Source organism: Pygocentrus nattereri, chromosome 14 (assembly GCF_015220715.1).
Source record: "Pygocentrus nattereri isolate fPygNat1 chromosome 14, fPygNat1.pri, whole genome shotgun sequence".
NCBI lineage: Eukaryota > Metazoa > Chordata > Actinopteri > Characiformes > Serrasalmidae > Pygocentrus > Pygocentrus nattereri.
The window spans coordinates 15,273,847-15,289,618 of NC_051224.1; the positions used below are offsets into that span (position 1 = coordinate 15,273,847).

General features: G+C 38.7%; 1 protein-coding gene across 1 annotated transcript in view; it reads left to right on the forward strand.

Annotated features, from left to right (window-relative positions):
* kcnh4a (potassium voltage-gated channel, subfamily H (eag-related), member 4a) overlaps positions 1-11,678 on the forward strand; it is a 58,237-nt gene extending 46,559 nt beyond the window's left edge. The window contains exons 10-16 of the mRNA XM_017721237.2: positions 70-319; positions 703-902; positions 1,012-1,050; positions 2,762-3,093; positions 4,649-4,734; positions 4,922-4,998; positions 6,781-11,678. Of these exons, the coding sequence (XP_017576726.1) occupies positions 70-319; positions 703-902; positions 1,012-1,050; positions 2,762-3,093; positions 4,649-4,734; positions 4,922-4,998; positions 6,781-7,695 (1,899 nt within the window). The 3' untranslated portion in view covers positions 7,696-11,678. The remainder of the gene's footprint in view (positions 1-69; positions 320-702; positions 903-1,011; positions 1,051-2,761; positions 3,094-4,648; positions 4,735-4,921; positions 4,999-6,780) is intronic.
* The last annotated feature ends 4,094 nt before the right edge of the window (positions 11,679-15,772 follow it).

The following is a 15,772-nucleotide window of genomic DNA, read 5'->3' on the forward strand; positions in this document are numbered from 1 at the left end:
TTATTATTAAATTTTGTGAGTCTTAGCTCAGATAGTATTCATCTTGTGTGTCTCCCTTCATTCTTTTAGCTCCTGCATGACTTCCCTGATGAGTTGCGGGCAGATATCGCCATGCACCTGAACAAGGACATCCTGCAGCTGCCACTCTTTTCGTCTGCCAGTAGGGGGTGCCTGCGCTCCCTCTCTCTGCACATCAAGACTTCTTTCTGTGCCCCAGGCGAGTACCTCATCCGGCATGGAGATGCCCTGCACGCCCACCACTTCGTCTGCTCTGGATCCCTAGAAGTGCTGAAGGACAGCATGGTACTCGCTATACTGGGTATGTCCCATCTGGCAATTAAGTCACATTATTTTTTTATGCAAATTCTCAAAATATCATGTTTTACATTAACACACGCAGAATTTATGACATGGAAGTTCACCATTGGATTACTTAGTAACTGTGCACAAATACACACTGAGTTTAATAGGTACACCTATCTTGTGCCTACTCTCACTGGCCATTTTATTTGAAACACCTAACATACAGCTGCACTTTGTAGGTTTACTGTTACAGACTGTATACCACCTGTTGCTGCTCAGTTTACGTTCACTGTGGGCGGTCAACAAAATGTGGGATAAAATGGCCAAGGAAAGTACCTCATAATCTGGCAGCACAGTGTTTTTAGGACTGTAAGGAATGTGAGTGGATGTCGTGTTCAGGTAAGGGAGACCTGATTGGAGCAGACCTGCCGGGCCGGGATCAGGTGATCAAGGCTAATGCGGATGTGAAGGCTCTGACCTACTGTGACCTGCAGTACATCAGCATCAGAGCCCTGCGCGAGGTGCTGGAGCTGTATCCTGAATACGGTAGCCGCTTCACAGAGGACATTCATCACAACCTCACCTACAACCTCAGAGAGGTGAGACCTGTGTTTCTGCTCAGTGCCACAGTTAATCATGTATTTACATGGCAACTGTTTGACTGTGTGGTGCTAATATCATACTCTGACTCTTATATTCTTCTTTCAGGGCCAGACTCGATTTCCTCGCTCACCAAAAATCTCACAGGTAACATGTTTGTAACACACACATGCAAAGCTTTGATGTTGAAAGTGAAAAAAGTGAGCACATCCGGTCCAGAGAACACGTGTCTGTACACTGTAATGCACAACTGCTGTTTTTTTGCTGAATTTAACATATGTGAAAAAATAATAATAAACACGGCCCGTGGAAAAGTTGTGGTATGTTTTATGTTTTGTTAAGTTTTAACAAAGTTTGTTTTGACAGTGACATACATATACACAACCAGCCCCTGCTTTTCATGCTGAAAATGCCATGTTTTCAAGATAATATACTGAACATGTGTAGATTTCAGCTTTACACCACCTCTGCGTGCGTGTGTGTGTGTGTGTGTGTGTGTGTGTGTGTAAGACAAACAGAGAGCAATTAAAAGACCAACAGCTATTGATTTGGAAGTAAATTAAGACGTGAAGTATCAGCTTTCTGCTAGCTTCAGCTGAATTTGTATGCACACTCTGCTTCCACATTATTACTGAACATGCATGCGCACAGAATGTCCCAGAGTTTAATTCATTCCTGATTGGTCATTGGCGCAGCCCACACATTGTCACTTGCATACATATGTATTGTTGTATCGTAGCAAAACCTTGTATCTTTGAAATGATAACTTTAAAGGTACATTAATGTGATTTTATTCCACGGCAATTTTGGACCATTTCTATTAATCCATTCATCATTAAATGTTGACACAGTGTACAGGGCAGCTGTCACTCACAAATGATTTTTAAAAAGTGAGTAAGGATATGTCTGTGTTATTGAGTATGGATGTACCTCTGTTGACAAGTGTGGATATGAGGAGATGACTGTGTTTACAAATATGGATATAGGTAAGGATACGACTGTGTTATTGAGTATAGGTATGAGGAAGAAATTGAATGTTTATGAATATGGATATGATTGTGTTACTGAGTAAGGATTTTAATAATTATATATATGTATGAAGATATGACTATATTAATGAATATGGATATGTGTAAAGATATCACTGTGAGGATATGGATATGAGGATATATGCCTGTGTTAATGTGTATGAATTTGATTGAAATTTTCTCCGTTAATGAGTACATACTGTATGTCTATATGAGTGAGGATAAGCCTAATTTAACCCTGTCTTGAGCACTGCTACCTGTGATAATGTTGAATCTTGGACTAGCAAAAATACATACACACACACACACACACACACACACACACACACACACAGAAAATTCATTCAACATTTCTGTGAAGCAGTTGGTCACGCAAGGTCAGGATAATTGGACATCAAGTGAATAGAGGCATGCTGAAAACATTGCTGACCTGTGGTTGTGGAGTTCTTCTTTAATTTAGAGTCTCCTTTATATGTGTCCTGTAATGTGCTTTAGCTTTATTGGGTATATGTAAGGCAGACCACCATTGTCTGTTGTTCTTTGACATGTCACCTTGCCTCAAGGTCTCACACAGCATACTGTGAAAAGACGAGTTCTGAAAGAAGCAATAGTAATTTTAAATGACTTATACAAACAGTTATTCATTATTTTTCTCTCTCTTTTCTGTCTCGTAGTTTATTAGTAATTTCATGATAATCGGACTATTATGACTGCCTTAAGGTTGAGTCATGATAAAATAGCCTTTTCTGTGTTTTATAATGTTCTTATCCTCAAAAGATTCTTTTCTTTGCCTCTCTTTCCTGTCCTCATTTCATCTGTCATCTTATCAGGATCTTCATACAAAGTTGCCCTTTATTGTGGAAGCGGATGAAGAGGATGATGCTGGACAGGAAGTGGTCAGGCAGCCTTTGCTCTCCAGTATAGGCAGATCCTCATCCCAGTCCACTCTGAGCGCCATGCTGGGGGAGGAGTTACGACATTTTAATATGCTCCGCCTCTGCCGCTCTCCAGCGCAGGGTTACCGGGGACAGAGCCCCGGCCCTCCACTGGCAGCCAGTGAAGAGCTGTGTGCTCCTGTAGTTGACACAGGCCCCACCCACCGGCCGGCCAAGCTACTCATCCCATCCCTCAACTGTGTCAGCCCGCTGGACCTGAGCCCCAGGTATTAATGTCCACAGCATTAACTATGAATTAATTAAAGGGATAGTTCTGACATACTAATGTGGTTTCTGACTGTGTTTGACATACTGATATCTATGGAAATCAAAAGTTTAGAAATATTTCAGACTTCCAGGCTTGTAAGAAACCACATAAGAAAGTCTTTTTGAGATGTCTTAACAACACAGTTTTGAAGCAAGTATGTGTTAATTTAAGCACAAAGACTGCATAGTGATAACTCGTGTACTATCATTATTAGCTACTTTAGCCTCATAGCTCTAGTGTAAAACTAAAGAATAAAACTTGTGTTTTAGGCCACATGACACCTACATAATCCCTTAATGGCAGCTGATATAGAACTACATAATCATCTGTAAATACTCCATGAACCACCATTTGCTGTAGAGGTTGGATTTGTCAACTGTGATGTTGAATTGATATAACATCTATGTCAGCTGACATTATGTGTTTACTTTGTGTCATGACACTTTCTTCGGTGCAATAACTTAGTAGCTCAGTCTATTTCACAGTGATATAATGCTATTAATATGACATAGCCAGACATGCCAACAAGGGTTGAACCAAAGTTAACATTTTTTGTGACCCTTGGGTACAGTAAGAAGGCTCTATGACTTCTGGGGATGAATAAGTACGTGTCTGTCATTATTAGTTCGTTTTTATTCAGTACAATCATGCTTGCATTTAAACTCTGTAAGTCTTACAGTACTGCTTATGTGAATTACTGTTAGCTAAGTGCTAACAAGCTATGAAAAATTCCAAAGGGATGCTGGCAGAACTTAGCATTATCATAGAGGTGGGTATTTTCTTCATGTTTTGACATTTATGGTCTAAATTGAAGGCCTAGCTCTAATAGTCATAGTTCTCCACTTCATTTTACCATCTTTTTACATAAAGCTACAAAGTTAACAGTTATAATGTGTCATGACACAACTCAATCTCAGAAAGGAACGATGTAACCTGACATAGGGTATGTCATCTTGACATCAAAGTTGATAAAAACAGCCTTTATGACAGATGATGTCTATTAGAATAAGCCTTTATTAATGTTTATGTAGGTTTAATTCAATTGTCATGATGAGTTTAGGTAGGTGTTATATATTCTTATAAATACTACCCCACAGTACATTGCTACCAAACATAAAATTGTGTAAATCTGTTTTTGCTATTCCTTTAAAGGCACTGCTCTAAGGAAATGGCCACACAGACATGACATGTTCAAAGTAAAAGGGACTTTTTGTTTCTAGCAGTATCTGAGCTCAGGACTGTCTTTTTCTCTAACCTATTGGTAACTAGAAAAGATACTTTCTCTAGATAGACAAAGCACTTCTTGCTGTAAATGTAAATGTAAAAGGGCTTTTCAAACCTGAAAATGGCATTTGCTGAAGTGGCCATGTGAATTTATGGCTGTGGACCATAAACTGAGCTGTAAACATCTGGTTAGACCGGGCCACTCAGTCTGTAGGTCTCAGGGTAAAGATGAGAAATATGGTTGGTTGTGAGAAAAATAGTTAATCTGAGAATTTGCTGATGTCCTGCAGGGTTGTTGATGGTATTGAGGATAACGAACCAGCTTTTCACTTCAATGTGGAGCCCAGTGAGATCAACCCTAACACACGGGTCAAAGGTGAGGACAACATTAACTGACTGGCCAACATTTCTTGTCCGTGCTATGTATTAGAAATTGTAAGCGGAATTTAGTAAGGATGTTCTTAAAAATGTGCTTGTTATTTGCAGCTGTAATTTGTATGGGACTTAATTCACAGTTACAGCAGATGCCAACTCACTTTTAAATGTGTGCTTGTGCCTTTCAGACCCCTTCCAGGTGAATGCAAACCTTCTGATTGAGACTGAAGAAGTCAGACAAAGCATCTGTCAGCTTAACACAGAGGTATTCAGTTAAAACACTAGGGCTGTCAGGAAAGATGCAGGACTGCTTGAAAGTCAACAATTACAATACACTTTCTTACAGAACCACCATTTACTATTTGGGTGTTTTCATGGTTACAGGCTTGACATCATAACAATAGAAGAGCCCATTTGGTGCTATATAGAACCCTTTTCAAAAGGTTTCTATATAGGACAATCTAAATATATCAGTCATATATATAGAATCATTGTCTTTACTAAAGAACATGCTCAAGCTTCTATATAGGACCATTATTTATAGTAAGGGTGTATAGTATGAAACTATATATAGTATAGACAAACTCATTTTTTCCACACAGCGTTTTATATTTTTCAAAATGTTAAAAGTGTTTTCTAGTATATCTGTTTCCATAGTACACTATATGGTCAGAAGCAATGTGGACACCCCTAACTGTTGAATTCAGGTGTTTCAACCATACCCATTACTAACAGGTGTACAAAATCAAGCCCACAGACATGCAATTTCCATAGACAAACACTTGCAGAGGAGTGAGTCACAGTGAAGAGCTCAGTGACTTTAAATGTAACACACAGGATGCCACGTTTGCCACAAGTCTTGTGAAATATCTGCTCTGCTAGATCTGCCCCTGTCAAATGTAAGTGCTATTACTGTGAAATGGAAGCATCTAGTAGCAAGAGTAGCTCTGATACGAAGTAATAGACCATGCAAACTCACAGAGCAGGGGAGCTGAGTGAGGAAGTACGAAGAGCACACAAATATTCTGTTGCAGCACACGCTATAGATGCAAACTGCCTCTGGAAGCAGCACATGAAGAGCATGTCATGAGCTTCATGAAATGGGTTTTTATAGCCGAGCAGCTGCACACAAGCCTAAGATCACTATGTGCAATATCAAGTGTTGGTTGGAGTGATGTAAAGCACGCCACCACTCGATATACTCTGCAGTCATGAAAAATGCTTTACTATTTGGCAGTCTGATAGATGAAACTTGAGAATGCATAGGGCCAACAGTAAAGTTTGGTGGAGGAGGAATAATGGTCTGGGGTTGTTTTTATAGGGTTTGGGGTAGGCCCCTTAGTTCCAGCGAAGTGTAATTTTAATCTTACAACAGACAAAGACATTTTAGACAATTATGTTTCCAACTTTGTCACAACAATTTGGGGGAAGCTTTTTTCTGTTCCAGTTTGACTGTGCCTATGTGCTCAAAGTGAGGTCCATATAAACATGATTTCATGAGTTTAGTGTGGAGGAACTCCAGTGGCCTGCAAAGTACCCGACCTTAATCTCAGTGAACACCTCTGGGATGACATGCATTTTGTGAGCCAGATTTCTTATCCAAAGTCAGTGTCTAATCTCACAAATGCTCTTTTCCCTGAATGGTCACAAATTCACAGACACACTCCAAAATCTTCTGAAAAGTCTTCCTAGAAAGAGGAGGCTGTTAATATCCGCTTCTACATATTAATACCCATACTTTTGGAATAGGTTGTCCAAATCTCTTATAGGTGTGATGGTCAGGTGTCCACATACTTTTGCCATATAGTGTATTTTGGAATCTTTGAAATGCTGTGAATGGTTTGTTATTTTCAGTCTATTTTTATTGATCACTAAACTAGATCACAAGATTACTTAATTACTAATGTAATCAACAGTAATAGCCCCAAAACACACAAATATGCATGCATGTGCTTTTATATTACCTAGATAAAAACATAGTAGTATCACAGTAATATGAATGTAATTCTTCCTTGTGTAATTATCTCTTCATCAACCCATGTTCCAGATGAACCGCTTGAATCAAGAAGTGTCCAATCTGGCCAAAGAGCTGCAAGAGATGATGCACTTCCTTCATACTCACTTGACCCTGCCCCACTTCTCCTCCACCCTCCCACCATACTCATCCTTCAGCCTCCACACGCAGCCTGGCAATACCAACCTGTCCCCTTCACCTTCGGACTGGCCCACTCGGCTTCCCTTCATGGCCGCTCCAGCTCCCTGTAGACAAACAGAACCATCCACCAGGGACTCTTTAGGCCTACGAGCCAGCTGTGGGTGCAGTGGAGGACCAGCCCATGGTAGAGGGTCTGTGGTGGGTCAAGAAGGGGAGCATGTCCATCGACTGGCCAGTCCCCACAGCACCTGCCCACACTCTGTGTGCTGCACTGACCAGGAAAGAGTGGCTGCACTGGGTCTGGAGAGCCAGCCAAACCCCTTTCAGACTTCCAGGACCACTCCCAACTCACCTTACCTGAGGCATCAAGCCCCTCAGCCAGTACCCTCACTCATTAGCTTGGCCCCGAACTTCTCCTCTATCTCCGGTCCCACTAGAATGGCCCCTCAGGTGGGGATTGGGACCTCTGTAACACAGAACAAAGCTCATCCTCTGTGTTCCCATGGCAACCTCAGCCAGTCCCACCCCTCTCTGAACCTGCAGACGACCCCTGAACTCACGTGCCAACAGTCTACAGCAGCCACGCCCATCCACATCTCGCTCACACCCACTGGCCACCCTCAGCCCCTCACTGCTGTCAGTCCGCTGCTGCATTCTGGGATTTGTAGTTCCAGCACATCACATGTCCCCACAGGGCCCAGACAAAATGACCCAGTGGGGTCAAGTCCCATTCACATGCATGACAATGTCCAAACTGCTGCAAGGGAAATGACAAACACTGGAGATTTGAGAGAAGCTGGGAATTAACATAGTCTGAATGTAACAATGTATCACCATAAAGAAATGCAATGCATACCAGCTCCACTTCAGTTTTAACCCCTTAAACAGCAAGGACCCTTATGTGTCGTACCTTTAGCTTTATAGTAATTACCAAGGGTGGGCAATATGAAGATATCATGGCTGTGATTACATTGACTCTTTTCTGAGTATATCCTGGGTATTATCAGTACTTCTAGAATTCTGGACAAGTGCATTCATCATGAAGATTGATTCAGATAAATTTCAGGGACCACTCTATAGTAACTACATAACATACATAGAAACAAGTAGCTAATTGGTCATCAGACCATTAATCCAATTATCTTTTGTTCTCTTTGTTTCTTTTTTTTTTATCTATACTTTATTGTTGCATTGACTTGAAAAATAATTTTTATTGCCATTTTTAAATGTTTGGTCTGTTCTGTTCAGGTATCTTAAACTTAATATTGTGAAACATATTGTGTATTGTGGAAAATGTCCTCAGGTATGTAATATATGTGCCAAAACACCCACCCTTAGTAGTTAAGATATTATTTATATTAGTTACTGAATAAAATTCTTTAAGATTAATATCTCATTAATAAACCTGCAGTTTAAGGGGTTAGTTCATAAAAAATGAGGTGGTTTCCTGATTTTGGGTTGCTTAGTCTCAGTGGGTGTCGTTATCTGTATCCAAGCTATATACCTTCACCAAAGAATGAGTGCCTTCATGGCACGCCAAACCAAAGACAAATGGCATATTTTTCAAATCTGTACTTTAAATATGTAAAAGATAGATACTCTTTAAAGTATCTATGTCTAAACTACTTTTATGTCCATCAGTAGGAAAAAACTGAGATTATTAGATCAATTTTCACCTCACAAACCGGAATTACTGCCAATTTGTTAAGCAAAAGCACATTTCAGTGAGAACAGCAAAAATAAAGGAAATATTTAGATGTTTTTGTTTATTTAATAAGTTACTTAATTTACCATGACGAGCTCGGTTAGCTGCATCAGACGTTGCCGTGGTCTCAGGGCCTGGAATTTCGCAGCTTCTCAGCTGCTATCTATTGCCAAAATGTCTTCTAATTTGTATCACGTTATATAAGCATACTATTTCCAAATAGATAAACAGTCCAATCAGTTACTTTACTCAATAAAATAATTTTGATAGTTTTATGACTTGTGATTAACCAATTGTCAATCCATGTGGATCTACTGGAAAATGTGTACACAGACATTAATATTTTGTTTGATTCCACCTTTTATAGTTTTTATTTGGTATTCTGCTTCATTTTCATTGACTTTGAGAAGTTATTTCTCTACACTTAGCTGTGCGGTATGCAAAGGAGTACGTGTGAAAGGGAGCTAGTTATAAATTTAGAAAGCAATATTGACATCTGTCTACATAGTGTTCAGTTCCGTTTTTTACTATTTTGCATGACAAAAATATTAGATTAGATTACTTCAGCTGGTAAAAGTGAAGGGAAATCCTCGAATATATAACAAATATATATCATGATATACATCAACATATTTTAATTATACTGTGATAGATATTTTTGGCCATATCACCCACCTCTACATTCCGAAAGGTTTCTTAACCCTTCCGTTATCCTGGGGTTCAATCTGACCCCATTCAATATTTAATGTCTCTAAATTAATGATTGCCATCAATTCTTTTGCTTCATTTTTAATAACTTTTCCTAATTTAACACGAACAAGTGGGTAAACATAAAATGAACAAGTTTTTACGCATCTGTGACCTTTGGGGTCAGTTTTGGCCCCAGGCTGATTTAGCTGTTTAAAACATATGCAATATCAGCATTTTAAACATATTTGTTTTGGTTGTTTTGGATGAGAATGGGGTCACTTTAACATGCAATTTTATAATCTTTAAAAAAAAGCACCAACCCAACATGATCACACCTGTAGTGCAAGAACCACTGATAGTTCACATGATATGGAAGAGGAGAAAACATAATTCCCACCAGAACTTTGACATTTTTTGGAGGTTTAAATTGCTGGGTGCGATGACAAAAGATACTATTACATTTGAAGGTAATAGGTGGGTTAATGGCTCTTGGTTTAGATGTATGATTCTGGGAAAAGCCTTGAATTGGTATAGAACCTTTACATTGTGAGGGGATTCTTTACATTAAAATAGTTTTTTACACTTTTACAAACATCATTAGTGAGTGTGCTGTACACACTTTTCTGGGGTCACTAAAGGTTTTGATAAAGGCTCAGAGTGTGCTCCACTGAGTGACCAGACTACGTCTGGTTTTCCAGTTCAAAAGGAGACAGATTTATTTCTCACCGTCAAGCTGTTTTGGACTAATGGATTGATAGAGTGATGAACGTAAGCTGGTGTGATTTGGGGCTGGTATGCACTGTCGCACTGATACAGCATTGAGGCTATGTCGAAGAGCTGACTGAAAGATGCTTCAAAAACGATATTTATAGGCCATATGGAGGAATGTCACAGATAGTGAGTCTCCATGGAGACTGAAGAAAACGGGTTGCGCCTGGCACAGAGGAAGGACAATGAAACGAGGATTCCTCTGAAAGGCCAAAGCTCAAGACAGCTGTCACTGTCTAATTAAGCATATTCATTAGTGTAGTGTGCAGAGGCCTTCCACAGAGTGGGCTGAGAAATACCCCTGCTTTTAAATACTTTACACCATTTTTCTATAAGTGTCTGCATGGGATGAATATATACAGGCTAAAGTCATGTACTACGGGGAAGCCAGCATTGGCAAATTGTATGCCATGCTAATTAAAGCCTCATGCTGCATGATATTACTGAGAGCTTGCCTTCTGTGGATTCTGTGCTCTGTTTTTGTTCGCTTCTGTTGTTTACAGCCACAGCACAATGACTGACAGAAAAAAAGTACCTTTCTGAATGAACTGAAGTTTCTACAGGCTCACTATGGGTAGTCTATCACTCAGGAATGCACAAGGCACCAGTACTCAAAATGCTGCATTATTCTCTGTACTTTCGATAGGAAAGGTTTCTAAATATTACATAGGCTCTACATTAATCACAGTCAATCACTCTATTTTTTGTATTTTTTTTTAAACAAATTAATGAATGTCACCCTGTGACTGTCCTGCAATGGTTCTAATGGTGTTTTGTCACAGCCTGTTAAAGTAATACTGCAGAGTCTTTCAATCTGGCCTCTATCTGCTGCATCTGTGTATTAAATTGACCTACCCATGCTCCACCCACAGAGCAACAGTTGCTAGGTTGTGCAAGCATTACAGGATGTTGACAAAAGTCTCATTCAACACAAATAATTTAGCTTACAGTTTACAGACACTACATATTGTTGAGTTTCCGCTTTAAAATGCTACACTACCAAGCTGGACTTCTCAGTAATCAAACCTGGCTGGTTGGTATGTGGCTCAAAATACATATCATTCGAAATTTTAATATGTTGAAAAACTTAGTTGTGCACGACCAATGCATATTGATTAACAGTTTGGCCGATATTCTTTAAAGCTTGTCCAACCTTGCAACAGTAGCTATGAAAGAAGGCATTGGTGGGCAGAGCATGGGCATGTCCATTTTGATGCTGAAGCAACCTTAGTTACAACAGCTGCTGAAGCAGCTGCCCATTGACTTCTGTTATGTGTGCTGTATGTCAAAGTGTTTTCTATTGGTTTCTAGGTAAAGTGAACATGTCAGAAGTATTGTCCATGAAAATGAATTGTTTACTACAGATGCAACAAATAGAGATTAAGCTGAAAAAAGCTGTAGTATCACTTTAATGCATGCTGAGTATAAAAGCAGATGGCCTGCTCCATTAGAGTTGTGGCTTTTTACAGGCTTTGAATGGCCACATACAATTATGTGTTTATAAGGCTTGTGTGTTCTGTTTGTATTTACCTGACAGATCAACTCTGTCTTTTTGTAATGATGTTTTGCTTCAGTGCATTAATGCAAACTAAAAGTCCTGTACACAAAAATAAATTTTTAAAAAGGATGGTAATGCATATCATCAAACTACAGTGTATATATATATATATATATATATATATATATATATATATATATATATATATATATATATATATATATACACTGTAGTTTGATGATATGCATTACCATCCTTTTTAAAAATTTATTTTTGTGTACAGGACTTTTAGTTTGCATTAATGCACTGAAGCAAAACATCATTACTGTGCACACACACACACACACACACACACACACACACACACACACACACACACACACACACACCGGCGACTTTATTAGGTAAACCTTGCTAGTACAAGGTTGGACCCAATTTTGGCTTCAGGACTGCCTTAATTCTTCATGGCATACTTTCAACAAGGTGTTGGAACCGTTCCTCAGAGATTTTGGTTGGTTATTTGAGTTACTGTTGCTTTTCTATCATCTCAAACCAGTCTGCCCATTCTCCTCTGACCTCTCACATCAACAAGGCATTTTCATCCACACAACTGCCGCTCACTGGATATTTCCTCTTTTTCGGCCCGTTCTCTGTAAACCCTAGAGATGGTTGTGTGTGAAAATCCCAGTAGATCAGCAGTTTCTGAAATACTCAGACAAGCCCGTCTGGCACCAACAACCATGCCACGTTCAAAGTCACTTAAATCTCCATTCTTCCCCGTTCTGATGAGAAAATCAAGCTGCTTCAGATCTGAAAACATCCACAGGTATTTCTGTCCATCCTTCCACTGTGAGAAGACAAATCAGTGCCTGAAGGATCTGAAAGGATGTGTAGCTGTCAAGAAGCTCTTACTGAGAAAAGGAAATAGGTTTGAAAAGAAGAAACTGAGAATCAGATAACAAAGCTGCTGGTGTTCTCAGGACAATACACTGAACACCCCAGAGTCCAGAACATCACTGAATGTATCTGGGATTACCTGAATAGTGAGAAAAAAACTGGACCTTGGAACTAAACTTCCTTGCAGATTTAATTGACAAACTAAAAGCAATTTTCCTGAAAATAATAGAAGCTGTAATAAAGGCAGAGTGTGGACAAACTTAACACTGAGCAAACTTGATATTATATTTAGTCGTTGAAGCTTCTGTATAATTTTTTGGTTAAACATAAGTTTTCAGCTTTTTTCCTGATGCTGAAGAAAAGAACAGCTTGTACCCGTTATGGCTGTTTCAGCTGGAAATTTGACAAATGAAGGATGGTCTCTCACTTTGGCTCAGTGCTGTGTAACCGTACGCTAAGGGCATCATACAGCTGATTGCCATTTATTTAATTTCCCTCATATTTACAGATGCTTTGGCTCTTCATCTTAAACATCGCAGACATGTTGCTTCAGACAAAGCACATCATTAGATGCAGGGGGCTTCCCACGCAGACTGCCTGCCCGAGAGATAGTTTCACTAACAGGCTGTGCACAGCTGAGCTTAACTTTGTTTTCTCTCTCTCTCTCTGTTTATCCACGGTGAGATGCATGCAGATCAGACATTAGTCCTCATATTGATAATTAGTGCTACAGTGAATCAGGATGAGGACTGGCACACACACTGCAGTTGTGCTTGCTCTGTATTTACGACCGTTATTGTATTTATAATGAGACAGTGATGTGGACCTGAAGTTAGGAGAGAGATGTCGACTGTATGTGAATCACAGCTGGAATGTTTCATATGGGGTCTCAGAGTGGGCGTCAGGTCTAGCAGCCTATCTGCTCACAGAGCTATGCTTCCCATTTCCCCTTCTCATTAGCGGTAAAAATAGCTGCATTTAGGCAACAGCACATTCTCACAAATCAGATTAACAAGGGTTTTAACACAGGGAACAACTGCATTGGGCAAAATTAACACTTAAGAGATTAAAAAAGACAAGAAAATGTAGCTATTTACTAAATTTAGGCAAATTTAGCTATACTTTGTACTGAAGAGACAACAATAATATTAGTACTACTAATAAGAAAGTGATATCATATTTGGTTGTAGAGCACTTTTAAAACAACTTATATTGGCCAAAATGCTATATTATTCTAAGATAATAATAACAAAAACAAAAACAATTATTTAAAAAATGAATTAAGAACAGCAAACTACAATAATAATAATTATTATTATTATTAGTAGTAGTATTGTTGTTGTTCTTATAGAAGTCATTTTAATTATTCATTTATTATAGCTATCATAATTATAGCAATTAGATACCAATTTGTTTATAAATCACATTTTAATAATAAACATTAATCAAATTAATAATAAAATGCATAAAAGGGCACAACAACGCAGTAATAATAATAATAATAATAATAATAATAATAATAATAATAATAATAATAGAAGTCAAGTTATTTATTTTAAAATTATTAATGAGAAATGTAGTACTTATAGTAATTCATTATTAATTTGTTTCTGAATCATATTTCATATAATAAACATGGATCAAATTAAGCAGAAAAAAAGAAATAATAAGAAGAACAAGAACAAGAAGAAGGACAAGAATTATTATATATTTTTATTATTGACATTATTGTGCTGCATAGGCTCCAGCACCCTGCTCCAGGAGCATAAGTGGCTTTTGTGTGTGTGTGTGTGTGTGTGTTAGTGTTAATGTTGTCATTATAGTTGATATTGTTGTTTTTAATGACTTTAATTACTGATGATCATATAATCTGTGTTTATGCTGTAATTAGTTCACTTTAGCTGCTCATTTATCCCTTTTCTCAGTACTGACTGACAGCACAGTTGGTGACAGTGGATTTTCACTGTGTTTTAACACAGTATGAATATTGAAATGTTTGTACTAAATGAACACGTCCTGTCTGTCGGTGTAGCGGAGCTGGAGGTATGCAGTGTAAATCCGCTGTTGGAACAGTAGCCTACTTTCCAGACAGCAGCGTGAGAAACAGTGCATTCATTACACACAAAGAATATGGGCGGAAACCGAAGAGCACTTCAGCTACAGGACAGGCTCTTATTAACGCTTAAAGCAGTTGTTAGGAAAAGGTTAGCCAGTGTGTAAGTACTCATCCTCCCCCTTTCATTTTAATGATAGCCCACTCTGTGTGCTCATTCAGTGGATACTGCTTAGCTGCAATTAGCAGGGTTTGTGTCATCTGAAACCAAGTGAAAATATCAAATTTAATTGCCTGACAGTGTGTGAGTGGGTGGAAAGGAACCTATCGAGAGAGTTAGGCCAGAGTGTGTTCGATTTTTACAGAAGCCAGACAGACACACAAAAGGAAAACTCCAGAATAACTCTGAGCATTAATCTTCAGAGACAGGCATTGCTGGCTTTGATTTAGTAGGAGGTTAATCTAATAGAGGGAGAATGGACCAGGTAGAAGAAGAGTGAAATTTTCTTGTCTGCAGTGCCATCCATAGGTGAGGAGAGATAACTACATGACCTTCAATCATACACTCCTGGCCTTGTTGAACCTGCAGATGAATCAGTTGTTCCAGACACAGTAATAGTGTACTTTGTCTGTCAAACTGGCTCAAATAAGCTGGATTCCTAAAGTAGTTTTATAGTGCTGTGCAAACATCATAGAACAGTTCTGTTCCGGTCAAAACAGCCATTAAGGTACTTATTTTGCAGCAGATCCATTCTGAGGAGACAATCTGCTAGGAGAAAGAAGGAGAAAGTCAAAGGAAAATATCACTGTTGTCGGAAGAAAACCTTGTATCTCCGAAATGATAACTTTACAGGAGAAGGAAAAAACCTACTTTACTTTTAATGTAAGTCAATGGAACCAGACTTCTTTCCAATTAATTTTGTGCCGTTTCTTTTGGTCCATTCATCATGAAATTTACAAACAATGTAAAAGACAACAGGCATTTTCAACATATGTTAAAAATTGAAGAAAAAAAAATGACAAAAATTAAGATACAAGGTTTTGAAAAAATGACCAAACTATATAGAGAAAATGAGGCTCCTAACAAGTATGCAAGACCTAGTAGACACCAAAACTGTCCCCATCAGATAAACAGCTTTCCTCTTTGAGAGAGAGGACAAAATCAAGCTGCTTCAGATCTGGATACATCCAGAGGTGATTCTGTCCATCCTTCCACTGTGAGAAGATGACTCAGCGCTATGGGTCTGAAAAGACATGTAGCTGTCAAGATGTT